This window comes from Corapipo altera, unplaced genomic scaffold (genome assembly GCF_003945725.1).
Source record: "Corapipo altera isolate COAL_440 unplaced genomic scaffold, ASM394572v1 116, whole genome shotgun sequence".
NCBI lineage: Eukaryota > Metazoa > Chordata > Aves > Passeriformes > Pipridae > Corapipo > Corapipo altera.
In genome coordinates, this window is record NW_020884953.1 from 2,027,464 (window position 1) to 2,046,620 (window position 19,157).

General features: G+C 42.9%; 1 protein-coding gene across 6 annotated transcripts in view; it reads left to right on the forward strand.

Annotated features, from left to right (window-relative positions):
- The window catches only part of RUNX2 (runt related transcription factor 2), a 227,017-nt gene that overhangs the window by 111,489 nt on the left and 96,371 nt on the right, over positions 1 to 19,157 (forward strand). For 3 of the 6 annotated variants that reach the window (XM_027663405.1, XM_027663404.1, XM_027663406.1), the window contains 2 exons: positions 8,493 to 8,666; positions 18,145 to 18,306. In XM_027663405.1, coding sequence (XP_027519206.1) covers positions 8,493 to 8,666; positions 18,145 to 18,306 — 336 coding nt within the window. The remainder of the gene's footprint in view (positions 1 to 8,492; positions 8,667 to 18,144; positions 18,307 to 19,157) is intronic. The other 3 variants (XM_027663408.1, XM_027663409.1, XM_027663407.1) reach the window with 2 other exon arrangements.

Here is a 19,157-nt window from a genome sequence, read left to right on the forward strand (position 1 = left end):
AAACATGCACACATCCATCTATTATTGCTTAACTGTTGTGTCTTCCATGCCTGAATTCCCGTTGTAACCGCAGCGTTCAGTCGGCAGTACGCTCCTGGTTTTGGGGGTGTAAAACAAAACCAAAAACGAAAATGCACCTATTGATGTCTGGAGAGCAGCGCAGCATCTGAGAGCTCTACACTAGATTTAAACTAAGCGCCTTAAGTCTGGTTTAATGGCTGTGTTTACATCATCCCTCCTCCCCTTCTCATTCTTTTAAAGTAGTCAGGTTTCGCAAGCATTAAGAAAACCATCCCCTCCTGCCAGCTGGAGGGAAGCCAGTTCAAGATTTTTTTTCTCTCCCCCCTCTCTTGCCCTCTTCATCACTGTGATCTTTACTGCCGGTTGCTGCAGCAAGGAGCAGAAATTGGCGGGATCTTCATGGGATAGCTACCTTTTTTGGGGGGGGGGAGAAAAACTTATTCCTCTAAGATATTGCTGAGTTCCTGAGGATGATAAATCAGAATGAGGAGCTCTTGCGCTTTTCGGGACAGCCCTTGGTCTCTGTTTTCCCCCTTATGCTAAAAAAAAGGGGGAGGAGAAGGGGGAGAGCGTAATAGATACGAGCATGCAAAGGGAATTAAGGCAGGGACTAAGACTTGCGTGACAGTCTCTGTTTATGTGAGTTGTCTTTAATGTCTCCAAGTGGCGATGCCAGCAATGTTTAGCTGGTTTCCTGGCACACGTGCACACAGATTCCTTCATGTTAGTGAAGGATGGGTAAAGGTGAAGGCAGAGCATTACTGAGCAAGGGAGTCCCACCTGCTCCCTCCCAGATCTGTCTAGTTCGGGCTCATATTCCTATGGTGTATTGCTCAGCTTTGCAGAACAAGCTTCAAAATCCAAGTCAGAATTCAAAAGTTTTTCGAAAAGAAGAGAGAAATTAAAAACTCCACCACTGCAGCAAGGGGAAACTTGGTTCATTCACCTGGAGCAGAGAGGCAGAGAGGAGGGCAGGACGGATCCTGCAACCCTGGGATGAGTTGACTGGTGGGAGGGAAGCAGTGCAAAACAATCCCACTTGAGCTCCTTCCTGCTCTGTTGTCTTTTTTCTCAAAGCACCATTTTGGTTTCATTCACTACATTTTCCAGTTTTTCTGCTTTAACACACCTTTCCCTGCGCAGAGTTCCTGGCCAGTTCAGCTCCTGCCACACCCCCCCATTGGTCCCTTAGCTGCTGGAGGAGGAGAATGGAGCCCTGCTCCAAGGAGGCATTTTCACCTCTCTACATAGAGAAATTTTGGGAACAAGAGGCTCCTTTGCAGCTGTTGCAGATTGCTGAAAACCCCTGACCTCCGGGTCTGTCTTTCAGCTGGATATGTGCTCTTCACAGCTCCCAGCTGAATTTTGAAAATCATTGATAGCAGTTTATATCCTCAAAAGCTTTAGAGTCATTCCCATGGGCATGAAAGGACATAGGTTACACCTCCAATGGGATCATTTCTTCTCACCCTTCCTGACCCTTCCTCCCTTTGCCCTTCTGGAAGCTTTTGGTCCCATGTTGGGCAGGCTGCCTGTGAGATGAGTTGAAATGACACTTCCTTTCTCCCAGAAAGTCAGTGGGGAGATGACCATGGACACCAGAGATGGTCCATGGGCTTGACCTCTACACTGACTTTCCAACCTGCCTCTGCTCGCTCTGGTTTGGAGCCACGGCTCTGGGAAAATGGGAGTGTAACTGGTTCCCTCGGGAGCTGGATCTGGCCCTTTTGGAGCCATATCATCTACAGACCCTCAGGAGAGCAGAGGTCGGGGAGGAGGAACTCAGTGGGATTTCAGCAAATGGATCCATGTTAGATCCATGTTATAAGAACTGACCCTGTCCGCAGTGTACGTTCCCCTGTCTGTTTATTTCCATTTCTTGCAATAGTTTCAGGTACAGAGCCGAGTTGCTTTGGGTAAAAAATACGTCTTTTTTAAGAACAAAAAGAGACAGGGGCTTATTTTCTGCCTGCGCCTGAATGACTCCTGTTGGGACTAACAGGGCTCTGTGTACAGTCAGGAGAATAAACTCTCCAGTCTAATGCAAACTGGTGCCCTCAGCTACTTAAAAAAAACAAACTTTTTTTTTTCTCCATTGAGTGAATTAACTGCAGTTACTGCACCTATGTAGCTCCTTGTTTTATGAACTATAAGAACTTTTCCTATGCACAACCTATGGCCTAATTATGTAATTATGTCTCTTGGGTGGATTATATTTTTTTCTCATAATTGTGTCTTTACCCAAGAGACTGGAAGGGTTCCAGGCTTTCCCCTTCCCTGGGTAAAAATTATTTGGCTCTTGAGTTTTGGGTTTTTTTCCATGAACTTTGGATTGGGTGCATTCAGTAGGACTGGATGGGGAAAAGCCAGCCCTGAATGACAATTTGTCACAAGATGGGGGGCACAACAGGGAGCCTTGTGACTTGCTTCAGAGCTTCTTTTCCTTGCAAAGAGCTGATATGAATCTTCTAGTTTATGGCTCTCTTATTTTTACCTCTAGTGCGTAGATTGACACTGCTTTGGAGTGACATGTTGCTGCACTGAAGTACTGTCTAAAATTTGTAACAGAACAATGAATATTTTTGCTTCATGCTGAATGCTCAGCATTAATTCAGTCCCTGTACAACAGCTGTTAGGAAGCCTTAGGCTCAGGTCTCAACTCCTTTATTGTGGCATAAATGTGGGTCCCTTGCCTTCAGCTTTAACAACCCGTAGCTGAATTCAGTCAAGCCCATATTGGCACCTTCCAGTTACATTTGATCCACAGGACCAAATAGGGTGAAATGCAGGTAGACATCCAAAGAGAATTTAAGGTGAATTTGTGATGAAATTCAGAGGATATTTAGCTTATCTTTTTTATGTTGTGAAATTGTCTTCTACAATGTGTACACAGAAGTATGTCCCTAGAGTGCCAGTGTTAATAGAGACACAGTCAGAATGCTTGTCTCAAAGACATATAATGTTAGTAGGAAAAAATGTACATATTCTTTAACTTTTTCAAGCATGTCACCTTTGGAGAACAGTGGGAATAATCACAACTTAGGTTCTTGGTCTCCATTATGCTTCTCTTGAGGTCAAGAAAAGCCTGGGGTGTGCCAGCTACGAATTCATAGGTCATGAAGTAGGTGATTATTCCTCCTTCTGCCAACCTTTACCCAGAAGGAAAGTCCCTTTTCCATTGGGTTCCACATAATCCAGAGCCATAGAAAGCTTTGGTTACTGGTCCTAGAGTTCCAAAAACAGTTTGCCCTTTCCTAGTCACTCCATGTGTGACTAGGTGCGGGTGCTGAGCACAATCATGACATAGGGTAAACAGAAGCCATGGTGGAATTTTATGTTGGGTCATCACCCTCCATTCTGCCTGGGATGTCCCAGAAAATGTGTCTCCAGCAGGATCTTACTTTCATGACCTTTCTGCCTTCCCTTGGCTTCTTTATGGAGACACCTGACTCCCACAATTCTTCTCCTTGTTAACGCAAAAGCAAGAAAAGTTAGAACTGGGTGATGACTGAAAATAGCTAACCCACTGGAGAGTGATAAAAGCATCTGCTGAAAATCTGGTAACCAGATCTCCTTGGTACCAGAAAAAAAAAAACAACCCACACAAAAAAACTGGTGGGTGGTGTACACGGTACAAAGAAAGGGAGTCCCTGAGTGTCAGCATCTGGCAAGGCCACGTGTAGCATAATCTGATTAGTTTTCAGTTCCACACCCACAAGCTGAAAGATAAAAACGCACACCCCTCCTCCCCGAGGAGGTAAAAATCTTCAAGCATCAACACCACATTTACATTCTGCAAGTCAGCCTCTTCCATGGCCCAATTTACATCTTGCCTTCTCCAGCAGAGTGGTGGAAGTTCAGGGATGAGAGAAGAGCTCACGTCCCTCTCCACTTACCACATCCAGCAGACTCAAGATTGCCTTGCTTTGATCTGGGAGACATTCCATTGCTTAGTTTAAACTGAAATGATTAAGAAGGAGAAGAAGCATTCTCACATCTTGTGCCGTGTCTGGGATGTGATAATTGAACATCAGCTTCCATGGGCCATGTGAACATACTCTGAGGCCATCCCGGGCTGGCGAGCAGAAACAGCAGCTCAGGCACTGGCTGGCTGGCTGCAGTTTGCACTGACCTAATGACACTCTCTCAGTACTGTTTTCTGGTTTGATTCATGTAAAATGGCCAAAATTGGCACTGGAAGGGATTAATGGCAATGCTTCTGCCTCCAGAAACTAATACTTAAGTTGGTATTTGGCTTGAAATAGCTGAGTAGTGGCGAAAGATCAGAATACGTCTCGTCATTTTGGAGTGAATAATGGATTTCTGATATCCAGCGTGTTTTGTACTGTGCCAGCAGACGAATCATAACAGCTTGTTTAGTTTTTGCCTATGAATTCTCAATTTTTTCATCTCTTTCCTATGTCCTCTCCTCTGACCTAACCAGTTCCAAAGGCTACTGAGTCCCATCCTTACTCAGAGACTCATGGAACAGCCTCCATCTTTTTGACCACATTTTGTATCGAATACTACCTGTGCCCATAAACATTTTTCCCCTCTCCAAGCCCAATCCATTCCACAAATTAATCTTGTAACAGAGCAACAGGCACTAAATGCAGTGTTGCAGGCATTGGGATAGCTGCAACATTATTTTATTCTACTCTTCACACAGATTTCATATTGCTTTTTAATGTACCCACTGCTGCAGCAGATCACGGATTCTCCCTCAGCTCTCCACACTTGCTACCCTAATCTTTTTTCCTGAAATAAAATTACGCCTCAATACTGAGACTGAGGAATACAGCTTTTCTTAGCACACTCCCCTGGGATCAGGAATTTCTCTGTCAACGGACACATATATCAATGAGAGATGAAAAGCAGCTTGTGGAATGAGTTTTAAACATGTATCACATATTTCATTGCTGCTGCTTATGTGCTACTCAGAAGGTCTTTTTAGACTGTTTTCAGCCAATACCTCATGGCTTCTCTGTACTTAATAGGATTTTTTTTTTCTGCACGGGAATCAAGGCAGGATATTTAAGTTGCCCACACGCCTTTGTGAGCACCTCCTGAATATGAAGGTTTTGCTGAGTTTCCTGCTGACTTTCAGTGTGAGCACGTCTCAGCTTTTATCAAAGCAGAGTAACCCATGACGTGCGAAGCTGCAATGTCATCTTGTCTCCCTGGGACATTTCACTGGGGGAGTGTGGCTCCTTCTGTGGATCTCTTTGTCACAACATGACTCCGTGTTACAACCCTAAATTTTAAATGTCCAGAAGGGGAAGGCAAGTCTGCCTTTGGCCCCTTGCTGCTTTCTGGGGACTTGCAGTTCCATTGATGCCTGGGGTCTTCCAGATGTGCACAGAGCTCTCTTTTGCTACTCTTTTTTTTTTTTTGGGGGGGGGGGCGGGGGCGGCAACACCCAAACCCACACATCTCTAGATCATTTCAATTTTACCAGATGTGGGGATCTTTCTTCTTAATTCTTTTTTCCCTTCTCCTTTTTTTTTTCTCTCTTCTTCCCCCCACCTTTTTTTTTTTTACCCTGCCTACCCTAAAGCACACTGCTATCCTCTTGAATTTTGTCTTTCTGTGACAGTCCTACTTCATTATAAAAATAATATACATAATTAAATATAAAATCTTCTCTGGCAGAGCTATACATGACCAAACAGAGCTTGATGAAAACAGGGCTGGGAGGTTTTGGGCATAGGCTGGTGCAGGAGTGGTGGTGAGCTATGTAATAAGTGTTCATTGAGTTATCTGAAGATGGTTAAAATAGCTTGTGCATCAGTTTCTTAGTGACTTTCAGTGACTTTCCTTAAGGAAAAGGGCACTATATGAACATAACATGGGATTTTTCTACAAATATTCAAATTACAATTTCCTTTGGGGGTGGATTAATTTCCAGCTGAAGTCAACCCTGGTGCGTGAGACCAGAGATGAGCTGATCATGTCTACCTTATTTTGAACCCTCTCAGATTTCATAGAATCACAGAATGATTTGGGTTGGAAGGGACCTTAAAGATCATCACGTTCCAACCCCTTGTCATGAGCAGGGACACCTTCCACTAGATCAGGTTACTCAATTTGCCAAATCATGATTAGGAATGAGCAGAAGAGAAAAGAGGAAGGGAAGAGGATGCCTTGAAAAGAAAAAAAAAAGAGTGGAAAATATGACAGGCAAGGGGGAAAGCAAACACATAAAAATTGTGGAGGAAAAGAAGATGGAGTAATCCCAAGAGAATATTGACTGCATGTGTATGTGAAAGTCATTTCTTCAGATACAGCAGACCCAACTTGTACAAGTTGTAATTTGGGTAGATTGAGAATATAAAGCTAAAGAATACAAGTTAGATGTTATGTTGTTAATTAAGCTGCTGTTACGGAATTTTTACAAGCCCACCAAAAATCGTTCCCTGTTTAAAGTGATTGATCCCTCCTGAAGCGAGAAGTAGACAGCTCTAACATGGAGCAGCACCTTCTCCTTGAGGAGAAGGCTCCTGCCTATCATTGTGCTTTTGGACTGAGTCATCCTGGAGGAGAGAAATCATACTTCAAAGTACCAAATAATGGGTCAACTCATTATTATTTTTTAAATTGCTAGAGAAGTTTCTCCAAAGTTAAATTCCATCAAGTTTCTCCTCATCTTGCAACCTGACTCCTCTATCTAAAAATGTAATTTCCCTGATTTCAGTTTGGATTTATCTAATTTGGATATTGCTTTGCCAACGTGCCATGAAGGCACCATAGTCCCAGTTAGATGATGTGAACCCATGTAGTTAGTACTGTGGTGAGAGTTACCATTAAAAATATTTTTTTTTTTTAGGAGTGGTAGTCTGATAGCTCAATCTCAAGATTAAGTGGCCTCATTTCTGCTTCTAAAAAAAATTAACCAGTGCAGGAATTGGTTCTCTGGCCCAAAGACTGATGGGACAATCTACCCATGTTAGCAAAGCTAGACTCTCGTAGCCTCCAGGCAGATGTCTGTGTTCACACTGCTGAGGGACAACACAGATTATCTCAAGCCACTGGGGATAAGGGTTCAAGCCCAAACCCTTCCAGAGGCCCTTCTTATTGTTAAAAGCATTAAAATATCCCACCCAGTTATTGCTTGTGCCTGTGCCCTGGCACTGCTCATGGGGATGGAGACAGATGTGGTTCTGGGTCACAGTCAGGGGGTCTGGGCCCCCCTTTCAGCTCTGCCAGAGGCTTTTTGTGTGACCTTGGTTGGTGACTTAGGGTAAGCTTCATTCCATTTAATGTTGACTAATGGCGAGGGTGTCTAATTAAACCAGTCATGTGTGCTCCCTCTCTGATCAGAGAAGGAAGAGAAAGCAAATTCAGAAGGTGAATCATGCTGTTTTAAGATGGGTGTCAGAGACAAATGAGATGAATTGCCCTCTGGAAGTAGCTATTTCTTTCCATTAACCGAAGAGGAAGTCTACATTAGAAGAGTTTAGACTAGATGCCTGATTTATGAATGGCTGAAGTTAAGCAAAATTAGTCCTGTCCTTAATCTTTATGCATGTCTGTTTCTCTGTGTGTTAAATAATAGAAATAACACCTTCTGCACCTCACATTGGAAGGCGCCATTGGTCAAGGAGCATCCTAAAACTCCTTTGGAAAGAAATTAAACCTAGAAGCAAAAATACAACCACTACAGAAATAAAGTCTTTACTCTTGAACCGTCTCAGTGACAACATGAACAGTACCACTGGTGGTATCCTGGTGCTTTTGGCATTTCCCTACTTTACATTTTGACAGCAAAACATCCCTAAATGAGTGTTCCAAAAAATTGCCAGGGGCAATTGGCCTGTTTTGGGGGAGAGCAGTAGCAGCACTGAAGGCTGACCATGACAGGGTGTGAAGGACCCATCTTGACCAGCAGCTTTGAAGATTTTCCTTGGATACTGTTCTTCTGGATTGACAGGGACTATTGACTTTTTGGAAAATATCCCAGAGGAATGACAGCTAATGACTGACTGTGATAGAGTTAAAGAAAAAAAACATAAAGGGAGAAGAAAAGCTTGCAAAAATCCACAACATATGAATCAGGCATGGAATAATTGTCCCACTTGATAACTTGTATGTACTCATGAGGCTTGCTTTTGGAAGGGGAAGTTTGCCTCTTAACTACCTTGTGTAATTAAAGCAGAAAAAAAAAAAACAACACCAACAAAAAAAGACCTTGTGTGGGTGTCCTGATAAGTGCTTGTTTTGATCCAAATTGCAATCTGTTACACATGTGTATGGGCACCGTTGTGTTCGATAAGGCTTTCACCAGCACAACCATGTCCAAAACACAAACCCCCAATGATGTTTCTGTGTTATCAGGGGTAGCTGAGATATCTGTAAATCCATTAAATCTAATAACAGGTCCTTAGAGGCCATTTCGGGGGTTTTTTTGGGGGGTGTGTTAAATTACTACATCTTGTTATTAACGCTTTTATTTTATGATTTGCTGTTTCCAGGGCACAGACAGAAGCTTGATGACTCTAAACCTAGTTTGTTCTCTGAACGCCTCAGTGATTTAGGGCGCATTCCTCATCCCAGTATGAGAGTAGGGGTCCCGACCCAGAGCCCACGGCCCTCTCTGAACTCTGCACCAAGTCCTTTTAATCCACAAGGACAGAGTCAGATTACAGGTAAGAGACAGAACCATAGGTTTGACTTGCACAGGCAATGGTAGTAATTGCTTATGGGTATTTGTGTCTCAGCTGCAGTCAAAGAGGCTGTTACAGAGTGAGAGATGTTTTCCAAGCAAAGCTAGGTGGGAAGTGGATTTTTCTGTAGTGCTTGAAGCTGAAAATGTCTTTCTTTCTCTTTTAATATCTTTTTGCCATAAATCTAACATAGTCAATCCAGGTAAATTGGGTAGGAATCTGGTGAAATTCTAACTGCCATGTTGCTCTGCCTTCTCCGTGTTGCAATAGTACTTATTAGCGTATAATAGAATGAACATTTTTATCCAGCCTTGTTATTTTGCACTCATGTGGAGGGGAACAGCCAGCACTTAATAGTCTTTCTATCAGAATAATAATACAATCTTCTCACATGGCAGTTTCCTTCCAGCACCAGTGCTGACCACGGTTACAATAAATGAACTGGGTTATGGAGAAGTCTCCAAAAGTTGCTTGTGGGGGTTGTATGCAACATTTATGATTGCATGCTGAGAGACAGATTTCGTTGTGCTGAGAGAAATCATAAAGCACCCACCATGTGTCACAGATTAGAAGACTGAAATAAGTTGTTTAACTGCAGCTAAACCAGAAGTTTGCAGCAAAACTGCGAAGCCTACAAAATAAACCAATTTTGTCATTTTTTTCTAAATTCAGAGCTAGTTACATTTTTTAAAATAGTTTCAAAACAAACCAATTTTGTAATTTTTTTTCTAAATTCAGAGATAGTTACATTTTTTTAGAGTAGTTTCAAAACAATCTCTACCTAATTTTGGGCATTTCCAGACTCAAAATTTGTGTTGACATATTTGTGTCTATCCAGGATGTGAAGAGGTGTTACCCCTGACCAATTGTTCAAACTGTTGGAGAGCTTCACCTGGATACAAGTCTGTCAGCAAAACTCTTGGCTCAAATTTCCTAGACCCATTTAATACTCAGTTCTGCTGCTATAGTTGCACCTACACCAGGAGTCCTTTGCCAGCATTATACACCAGCATTCCTTTCCTGGTAAAGCGCTCCTAGTATAGACATAGTCTTGAGTCAACCTAGGAAGATTTCTAGTTTCATGTTTCAAGTGGTTTTGACATGATACCAGCTGAAACTTAGTGGTTTTAACAAAGTGTTGTGGCTTTCTTCTTCTTTCTTTTTCTCCTTTTTTTTTTTTTTTAAGTTCAACTGGTTTATTAATTTGCACTAAGAAAGAGAAGTAAGTGAGTTAATTTGAACCCAAAGCACTCAAGGAATTGTAACAAAAAAATTGCTCCCGTGAGCTGTGGCAAAGTTCTCCCATATCTGGAAGTCTAACTTTTAACTAGTGTAAAATGTTTATAATATAATAAATATGTTGGTTGTACCCATTACATGGTACCTGATGCCCTCCAGCTTCTTAGAGCAGGTTTTTTTGGCCAGGTTTAGTATTTTGTTCATAGGACATGTGAAGTCAGGGCTCTTGTGCATATCATTTTCTGAGTAAGGACTGCCAGAATAAAGGCCAATAGTTTTTCTAACCGACCATCTTCTGTCTGGCAGTGTTTGTTGGACATAGCTCCCAAGAAAGCAGGGGGGGAAATCCAGGCTATCAGCAGCTTTTTTCCTTCTTCCTTGAGCCTCCATAGTTTACCTATTGTGCAACACTATATCTAGGAACGAAAGAGGGTGAAATTCTTCCTGACCCCATCTGGTGATCAGCTTATGCCCCGAAGCACAAGAACTGAGATCCCCTTGTAATTTTCTTCCTAACTAAGTGTAACCTCATATGCTACTCTCCTTCACATAAATGCCTCCTGTAGAAAACATTCTGCTGGCTTTGATTAATAGACTACTTCTCTGCCTCGTTATGAAGCAGCAGCAGCATTTACAGATCCGGGAGGTGAAAACTTCAGATGAGCTTTAAATAAGCCTGACTGGAAACAAAGCTGTGTGGCATTCACTGCCTTCTCTGCAAATTTAAGTCAGCACTTCAAAGCACCAGCTGAGACTTCATCGAGAGAGGGAAAATGCAATGCTGGTAGGGCAGAGGGAAGTGAGCTGAGCCAAGGGAGGCAGGCTGGCTTTCCCATCCATTGTGGATTATGTGTTTTTATTGTTGGATAAACTCAGGGTTGTGGGATACATTAGTGTCCCAAATTGCTCTCATTTCCCCCAAAATGAAGAGGACTCAGTTCGTAGTGAATAAGTGGTCTGATACAGTATTTGCTATGATATTCCACACCCTTATGTTATTCTCCTCCTCAGTTTAGTAAAGTCAAACACCCAGCCCTCAAAGGCTCCTCATTAGCTCTCTGGTAGCCCTCCCATTTAGTAAGGCCATTGTGTGAGCATGTTACAGGGGTGCGAGCTCTGCGAATTGCACTGACTTCCCACAAAGCTTTTTGGTGCTCCTCAGGACCTTGATTGCAATCTCTAAAGCTCTATGTGCTTTGATGTTCCACCAAAGCGCTGGGGTGCGTTTTGCGGACGGTCCCTCCGAGTTCTTCTGGGATGAAGGGATGATCTTTGCTGCACAAACCATGCCAATGAGAGACAAAGGTGATGGCGTGGACGAGGCACCGCTTTGATCGGGTGTTGTGTGGGAAGTTGTTGAACATCTGCCTGTTCGGTGTGGTGGTAGGGAGCGAGGTGTTTGGATGTCCAACACCAGTTTCCTTGATGTGGTGGGATATGCAGTTGGAATACCACTGACTTCTTAACATGGACACTGCCTTGGGGTATCTATTAAAAGGAGACTAGATCCTTCTCTGAAAACCAGGGATTTTTTATTACCTTTATTGGAATTAACCAAGCATTCCTTTAGAAATAGCTTTATTTCATAATCTTTTTACCTAGTAATTTATGGAAAATAATTAATTCGTAATAACTTGAACAGTAAATACTGGTTTCCTATGACAAAATCCATATGATTGCTAGTAAGCACATAAACTGTTTTTGTTTCGTTCCACTTGATGTCTTGCATAGCTGTTGCATGATTAAACAGAAATAATATTTAAAGCCTGGCTGGCCCACACCTGGGCCTGAGAGAACTCAGCACTTTGGGGGTCACTCTTATATTTCTTTTCTCTGTGTAGGTTGTGTTTATTTTCCTGGAGTATCAGAGTACAGGTTGTACAAATCACAGCACAGTCCTTAACCTACCACAAGACCGGACTGTGGCAGGACAAGGCACAGAATTGCCCTTATTCAACATGGCATTTTAACTAGGATTCAGCAAAAGCTACATCGAAGGGTGATTAAAAAACAAATGGTCCAATAAGCAGATGCCTTTGCTGAGGCAGTGCAGATCCAATTTGAGCCCTGCTTGCTGCCCGTAAATCAAGAATCCTGTCTGTTCGCATTTGGATACTGGTATATTTGCTTTTTTATTTTTTTCCCTCTCCCTAACGGCACTCACACAACTTGCTCATGTATCCGGTTACATTCTCGTTCAGACACCGAGCTGTTGCATCAGTATTCCAGTACAAAATGAGGAAAACTTATTTCTCTAAAACGCTGGTGAGGATTAGCTTCCGCAGGCCAGGAAAAGCTACAGGCGCAAGGCAGGAATGTGTTCGGTGCAAGGACCCCATCGGCTGGGCTGAGGGACAGCAAAGTGGGAGTTAAGTGAGGTTTCATGCTCCATCACCACTGTGGCACCAGCTGATCTATAGGCAACCTGTGACTTTCACCACTGAAATAACAGCCCTCGAAGGCACGTCCTGTGAACCGTTTTTTTTTTTCCCTTTTCCTCTTCCCCCTCCCCATTCACTTCAGGGATGTTATACTTTCATTTCTCACAATTTTTAGGGTGGTAGGAATCAGATTTAAAGGCTTTGGAGCTGACTAACCTGGAAGGTAGTGAGGGGACACATGTCCACTGGCAGGCAGGGGCTGGTTTCAGGGGTACTGTTAGCTATGAGTCTACTCAGAGGACCATGAGCAGAAAGCACCTTTAACTCTCAGAGGATGAGGATGGTACCAGCTGGGCCATCCTTAATTCCCCGTTTAGGGCTTGCAGGCACTGCCCTTTTGCAGAGTCAGGGAGAAGGTAGAAAGCTGTGCTCACCCCAGCACTGTCCTTGGCTCTGGATGTGGAGCTGTGCAGCATCTGCCTCAGACATCAGAGTCTCTCATCAGGTACAGGACAGGTTTGAAACAGAATTGGTGTAGCTGTTATTACACCAGCACTGTGCAAGTGCCCTGCCAGAGATTGTCTGTATTTTATCTGGGACCAGCAGCTCTCTGAAGCACCCACCACTTTATAGCTGGTGCACGTCCATCTGAGAGCACGCTGGACAAGGTACACAGTTGCTTGGAATAGATAATTTAGAAATTGCCCAAGTAATAGGCTTATAGGGTGAATTATACCTTCAGCTCACTGTAATGTGGAGCTACAAGACTCATCAGGTGTGGTGGTGGAGCTGGGATTGCTGGTGCACCCCAAAAGTGGCTGCAGTCTGCTGTACTGTATGCAAATGGATTGCATCCTTCAGGCAACTGGAGAGTTGCCATTGTGGACCTCCATTTGGCAAAGCTTGTATCCCTCCTATTAAAGTATTCTTTTAACTTTATTTCCCCCCATCCACCCCCTTTTACATTTTAGTGGCCCTACTAACATGATTCATTCAGTTTATCTTTTTTTTTTTTCTTTTTAGAAATGTGACTCTTGAAGAGGTGGAAGGAGAAATGGGTTTAGAGGTTCTTCAGACCAAATCTGGTCCCAATTACTCTTCTGTACATTGGGGTGTAACTCCATTGGATTTGACTTCATTGATTGAACTGGGCAATTCACATGAAACCCTGGGCTTTTAAGGATGCCTAAGAAATAGTCAGAGAAGAGGAGGAGATTGCATTTTGTTGTTGTTTTGCTGGAGGGGTTGGTGTTACAACAATAGTTGAGTTACTCATGCAGAAAGTCATCTTGCTTTTGTTACGATCAGAAGCGAGGATATTTACTTTAAGTGTTTACCAAAGATAGCTCCAGACAGCTTGTTTTTTCCTATTGGCAGTAGCACTGTTACAACCAGTAGCAGCCAGTGCTAGAGCTGATGGCTGGGTTTAGATAAGAGTGAGACATGTGTGATGTCTGGGTTTTATAGACGGTATGCCGAGGAGCTGCCAGCCTGTGATCATGCTCTGGTCATGTAACTCATCTTGGAAAATGGGAAATTGATTTTTTCCTATAGTGAATTGTTGTGCTTCATAATCCAGTGCCAAAGTGGTGGTAAAACTTGTTCTTCAGGGATATGTGCAGGTTTTTTCTTCTCTCCACTGGCACTTTGCGGAAGGTATCGCTACTCATGGCAGGTGGGCTGGAACTTTAGATGATCTTTAAGGTCCCTTCCAACCCAAAATGTGTGATTATGAAAGAATTGAAAGAAGAGAAGTCATGGTGCTGAAGAGTCAATGCTATTGGTGGGAGAATGGGTCACTAGAGGTTTTTTTCCATTCTTTAATTTTTAATTTTAGTTTTATATAGTGCATCCAATCTTGGACTGATTTTTAAAGACACTTATTGTCCATTAAACGTCAGTTTCCACAGTCCATTTGACACAGTCAGTCACAGACCACAAAGGGTCAAGAAACCTGGATATCTCTCATGACTATAAGTGAGACAGTAAAACCCAGACACAAAATAATATGCAATACTCAATATTTCCCAATTTGTTGAGGTTCACCTGGAAGTGCAAACAGGATGGAGCTGTTTGTGCATTAGTTTAGGCCTCGCCCTGCTGATTTGTTTCAGCTGAACTGTGCCCAGGCTTTCTTAGCATATCCATGATATGCCCTGCTGTGAAGGAATACGCTGAGAGCCGCACTTCCCTTCACACCCACGCAGGCATAACAGAAATGTTTACAAAAGGAGGACTGCTCTCAGTAATCACTCCAAAGTTTTCAAGTGTAAATGCCAGCTCAGAGTGGCTGCTGCACGGGAAGGCGGGGGGGCCTTCTCCCGAGCTGTAATTTTATTTTTATATTAATGCTTTCCCTTGCTTTGGAGGTATTCCTTTAGGGAGGAATCCACATTCACTCTGCCTCAGAGCTTTAAGGTTTCTCATCTGCTCTGGGCTTTTTGTAAATGGGAAGATGTTATGTGCCTGCAGAGCACGTGGTGCTTTGGATGACAGCGCAAAGTCCGTGGTCCACAGGGACCCTGTGGACATGTGTGGGCCCACCAGCCACAGCGAATGGGGAAGTTGGTCTGTGGTGTAGGAGGCCAAGGAAAATCTCTCACAAATCCACTCATAGCTTCTTCCCCAATGGTATGTGCTAAACAGTCATCCCACCCCTTCTGTGCCCAAGCAAGGAGGAGGTGACACTCCTAAGGGGAGAACGTTGTTGTGTTTCCCTCAGAAGCATCTGTGTGGATCTGCCCTGGAAGTGCTGTTGTGGCTGCTGGCACATCCCTGTGGTGTTCCCATCACCCTCTTTGCCCAAGGGAGTTTGGTGATGTGTGGGACCAGAAGAAATGGGTTGACTGGGCCTTTGTGGCCAAAGTCACTGCTCCAGCATCATTGCCAGGACCATCTTCTGGTGGAACTAGGGGATGCCACGTGGGACCCAGCTGCATGTCCATCTTCAGGGACTAGATGGGACAGCTTTGGGCTCTGTCTCATGGCGTTTTTTGGTGAGGATTGGGCAATGCTGCTGAGCAGTGACGTTTGCCCTGTGGGCTAATGGGTCACCTTTGACTTGGCCAAGGCAATGGTGTTTCACTGCTCTCTTCTCTATCTGTGTGCAAGCCTTGACCACCATCAGTCAGCAGAGGTTGGCTTTAGGGCATTTACTCTAAGATCTGGTGAAACTTGTATCTTCACTTTTGGGTTTCCCGGCGGGCCAAAGATAACACTTGAACCAGTCAGCCCCAGAACGAAATTCTCCAGCATGCCTCAACCATGACCTCAGCTGCGCCTTGATGTGGAGGAATCGTAGTAACCCTCTAGCCTGGGGTACTGTGACCTTCTCCTCAGTCACTGAGATCTGATACATCATCTGATGTTCAATTTGGTTGAGTATTTTCCTCTTCATTATTTCCTGTTCCCTGAGAAGACTGATCTATTTAAGGTAGATATTGTAAGAATGTATGATATGTTTTGGGCTCAACTGACTTCATCCTGCCTCATATCCTGCCTCTGACAGCACAGTATGAGATACTGTTTTGAAATACCACATGAGCCTTTGAAAGACAACTTTTTGCCATTCATCTTTCTTTTGTCCATGCAGGCATTCACAGTTGTTGGATTAAGGACATTAAGTGTAAAACCAAGTCTAGCATGGGTGTTCAAAGTAATGAGGGTGCCAGAAATGCTCAAAAGCTTCTTGTGCCATGAGGATTACACCACCAAGAGTGGCATGAATCTCCAGAAGGCAGTTCCTCTCCTAAGTTTCCACTGTCTTAGACCAAAATTATGTAAAAACATCCTCTGCTGTGAATTTTTTAACCCAGTCTTTACCTGCTACATTATTTCCTTCCAGCATTGGAGCTGACCTAAACCCCAAACTTTAAGAGACTTTGTTTTGGATTTGGAAGCAGAGATTGAAAAACTCTTAGAGTTTGAAGGATTTTGGATTTGAGATTGTGCTCCTAATACATCAATAATTTTAAGATTGTTTTCCCAGCAAGCCTAAGCTTTCTGTTCCCAGTTGAAGATCATTTACCATTGACTGCATGGTGGATTATTGTAGTGGAATGAGGTAGAGAAATATGTCAATATCAGATGTAACAACGAGCAGTCAGTCAGATTTGAACCTGTGCCAATCTATACAACCCTGGCCTTGAAAATGTTAAAACAAAGAAGTTCATTACATTTAATGATCAAGTGTCCTTTGCATTTCTGAGAAGTTTATATTAACCATTTATATTACTCAGCTCTAATATAAATGGCAAACTCCAGGAAAATCCTCTTAAAATTAAATTGGAATGTTGGTTTTTTTATATATATCTATATAGTTATTTTGCTTCGAGGAAGTATCTGCTTTCCAGACATCTCTTTAAACAAATCATGTCTGAACAGAAATAATAAACAAGGAATAGCTGAAACTACAAGGTTTTGCTGTGTGGAAGAACAGGGAAAGGAGTTTAAAAAAAAAAAAGAAAAAAAAAAGTTGAATTTCCTGAAGAAGTGCCTTCGCTTACGCCATGTGGCTGTCACATTGCTGTCTGCAAAGCAGGGCTTTAGCACAGTGCTCTGATAGAGTCTGTTCTTCAAGTGGAATGGGCCTGATGTGCTTCCCTGAAAATACTGGGCAGGATTTGAAGAGATGTGCTACAATTTCTATGAGTTGGTTCAGAGATAGTTTTCTGTTTATTGTGCAGTGCCCAAAACAAACTTTGGGGTTCAAAGTGTTTTGTTTTTATCGATATAAAGAAATAAAAATCATAATTTATGAGGCATTCAGGGGTATCTTTATCATCGGATATTAACTAGAGCAAAAGATTTATAAATCCAAACACCAGTGAGTAAAACTAGGTCTCCATTTCTCTCACTTAGTTATTCCATAAGTGCTTCAGCAAACATTAAACTCTATTTATCCTTAAAATCATTTCCCCCACAGTGGACTGTCACAAGTACATCAAAAGGGATCATTAGCTTCCAATAGTTCTCCCAAACCATTTGGTTTCATATTTTGTAATTGAAGGAACTGTAAGTAATTGGGCCAGTATCCAAATGTGACATTTTTGGATGGATTGCTGATAAGATTAATCACATTTTGCTCCTTGCTTAGTATTTTCAGCACTGAAAACACTGTGTGGTGTTTGAACTGTATAACAGCTTGACATGCATGTCAAGTGCTGTCTGTAGAGTCTCCCCACCGCAGAAGGAAACAGCCTTAGGTTGTGCCAGGGGAGATTTAGAGTGGATGCTATGAAAATTTCGTCACTGAGAGGGTGTTCAGGCATTGGAACAGGCTGCTGGGGAAGTGGTGAAGTCACCATCCCTGGGAGTGTTCAAAAAACTTATAGATGTGGTGCTTAGAGACAAGTCATGGACCTGGCAGTGCTGGATTAATGGTTGGACCTGATGATCTTAGAAGTCTTTTCCAAACTAAATGATTCTATGATTGTATGATGTCCACTTCCTAAGCTCAGACCTGGGGCTCATCCTTGCTCTGTGCTTCTGTCTGAAACCTTGAGGACTGGCCACTCTCGATATACCACTGTTGGAAGAGAGACACAGCACAGCTGCTGGATCTTTTAAAAGTCTGCTCTCTGCTCTGTTCATTTCCCCAAGAAGTTGTTCTTGGGAGGGAAAGGCGCAGACCAAGGCTTGAAAGGGTTGAGCTGTAGAGGAGCAAGTTGTGTTTCATTATGTTCTCATTCCTTGTAGCACTGATGTATGTATGTTCAGTAACCCCACTTCTTTCAGTTAGGCTGTTGATACCCTAAAATTTTTCTTCCTTTTAAAAAAATTTTCTTTCTTTTCTTTTTCTCTTTTTTTTTTTTTTTTGTTTGTTTGTTTGTTCTCCCCAGACCCCAGGCAGGCGCAGTCATCCCCGCCATGGTCCTATGACCAGTCTTACCCATCCTACTTGAGCCAGATGACTTCACCGTCCATTCACTCCACAACTCCCCTGTCCTCCACTCGAGGCACAGGACTTCCAGCCATTACCGATGTGCCCAGACGCCTCTCAGGTAAAGACTGTGTTTTGCCTACAACAATTACACAGAGAGGAACAGGACTGCCAGCGGCTGCCTCCGTGGCCTCAGACAAACCTTAGCAAGGAGAGCAAAGCTCAGCAGTGATATTAGGGTTTCTGCATGGCAGACAGGGGTCAAAGTCCCTTTTTTTTTTGAGGTGGAAATGCTGCTGTGTTGTTCTGAGCATGTGTCACTTGAATGAATCAAAGTCCATTTCAGATCAGGCTATTTTTAAGTTGTAAACCTGATTCTATGAACAATTTTTAATTTTTTTATTTATTTCCCATACAAGAGGATGATTATTTGCATGTAATTAGGCACTGGCACAGGTTGCCCAGAGAAGCTGTGGATGCCCCATCCCTGGAATTGTTCAAAACAAGGTTGGATGGGACTTTGAGCAATGTGGTCTAATGGAAGGTGTCCCTGCCCATGGCAGGGGGGTTGGAATTAGATGATCTTTAAGGTCCCTTCCAACCCAAACCATTCTGTGATTCTATGTTTTAAATTAATTGTGGTATTCTCTGTTTCTTTGTGCTTTACTTTTGTGGGGTGTGTGATGTTAGGTATCCTGAGAGGTAGGGGCCCTTATTTCCTCAGTAGTTAAGGCTGAGGCTCATTCTCCTGCATTTCAATCCAGTAGCTCAAGAAAGCCTGTTTCCTTAGTTAATGTGTATTTAAGATGCTTATCAGAAACAAGCTGAGTTACTTTAAGGTAAAGATTGGACAAATTGTCGTTTGGAATGATGCAGGAGAGAGGAAATATGTTTAGGAACATAGAAAAGACAGCAGTGAGGAACTGAGACCTTTTTTCTTTAATCAAACAAATGCACATTTACATGCTGCGC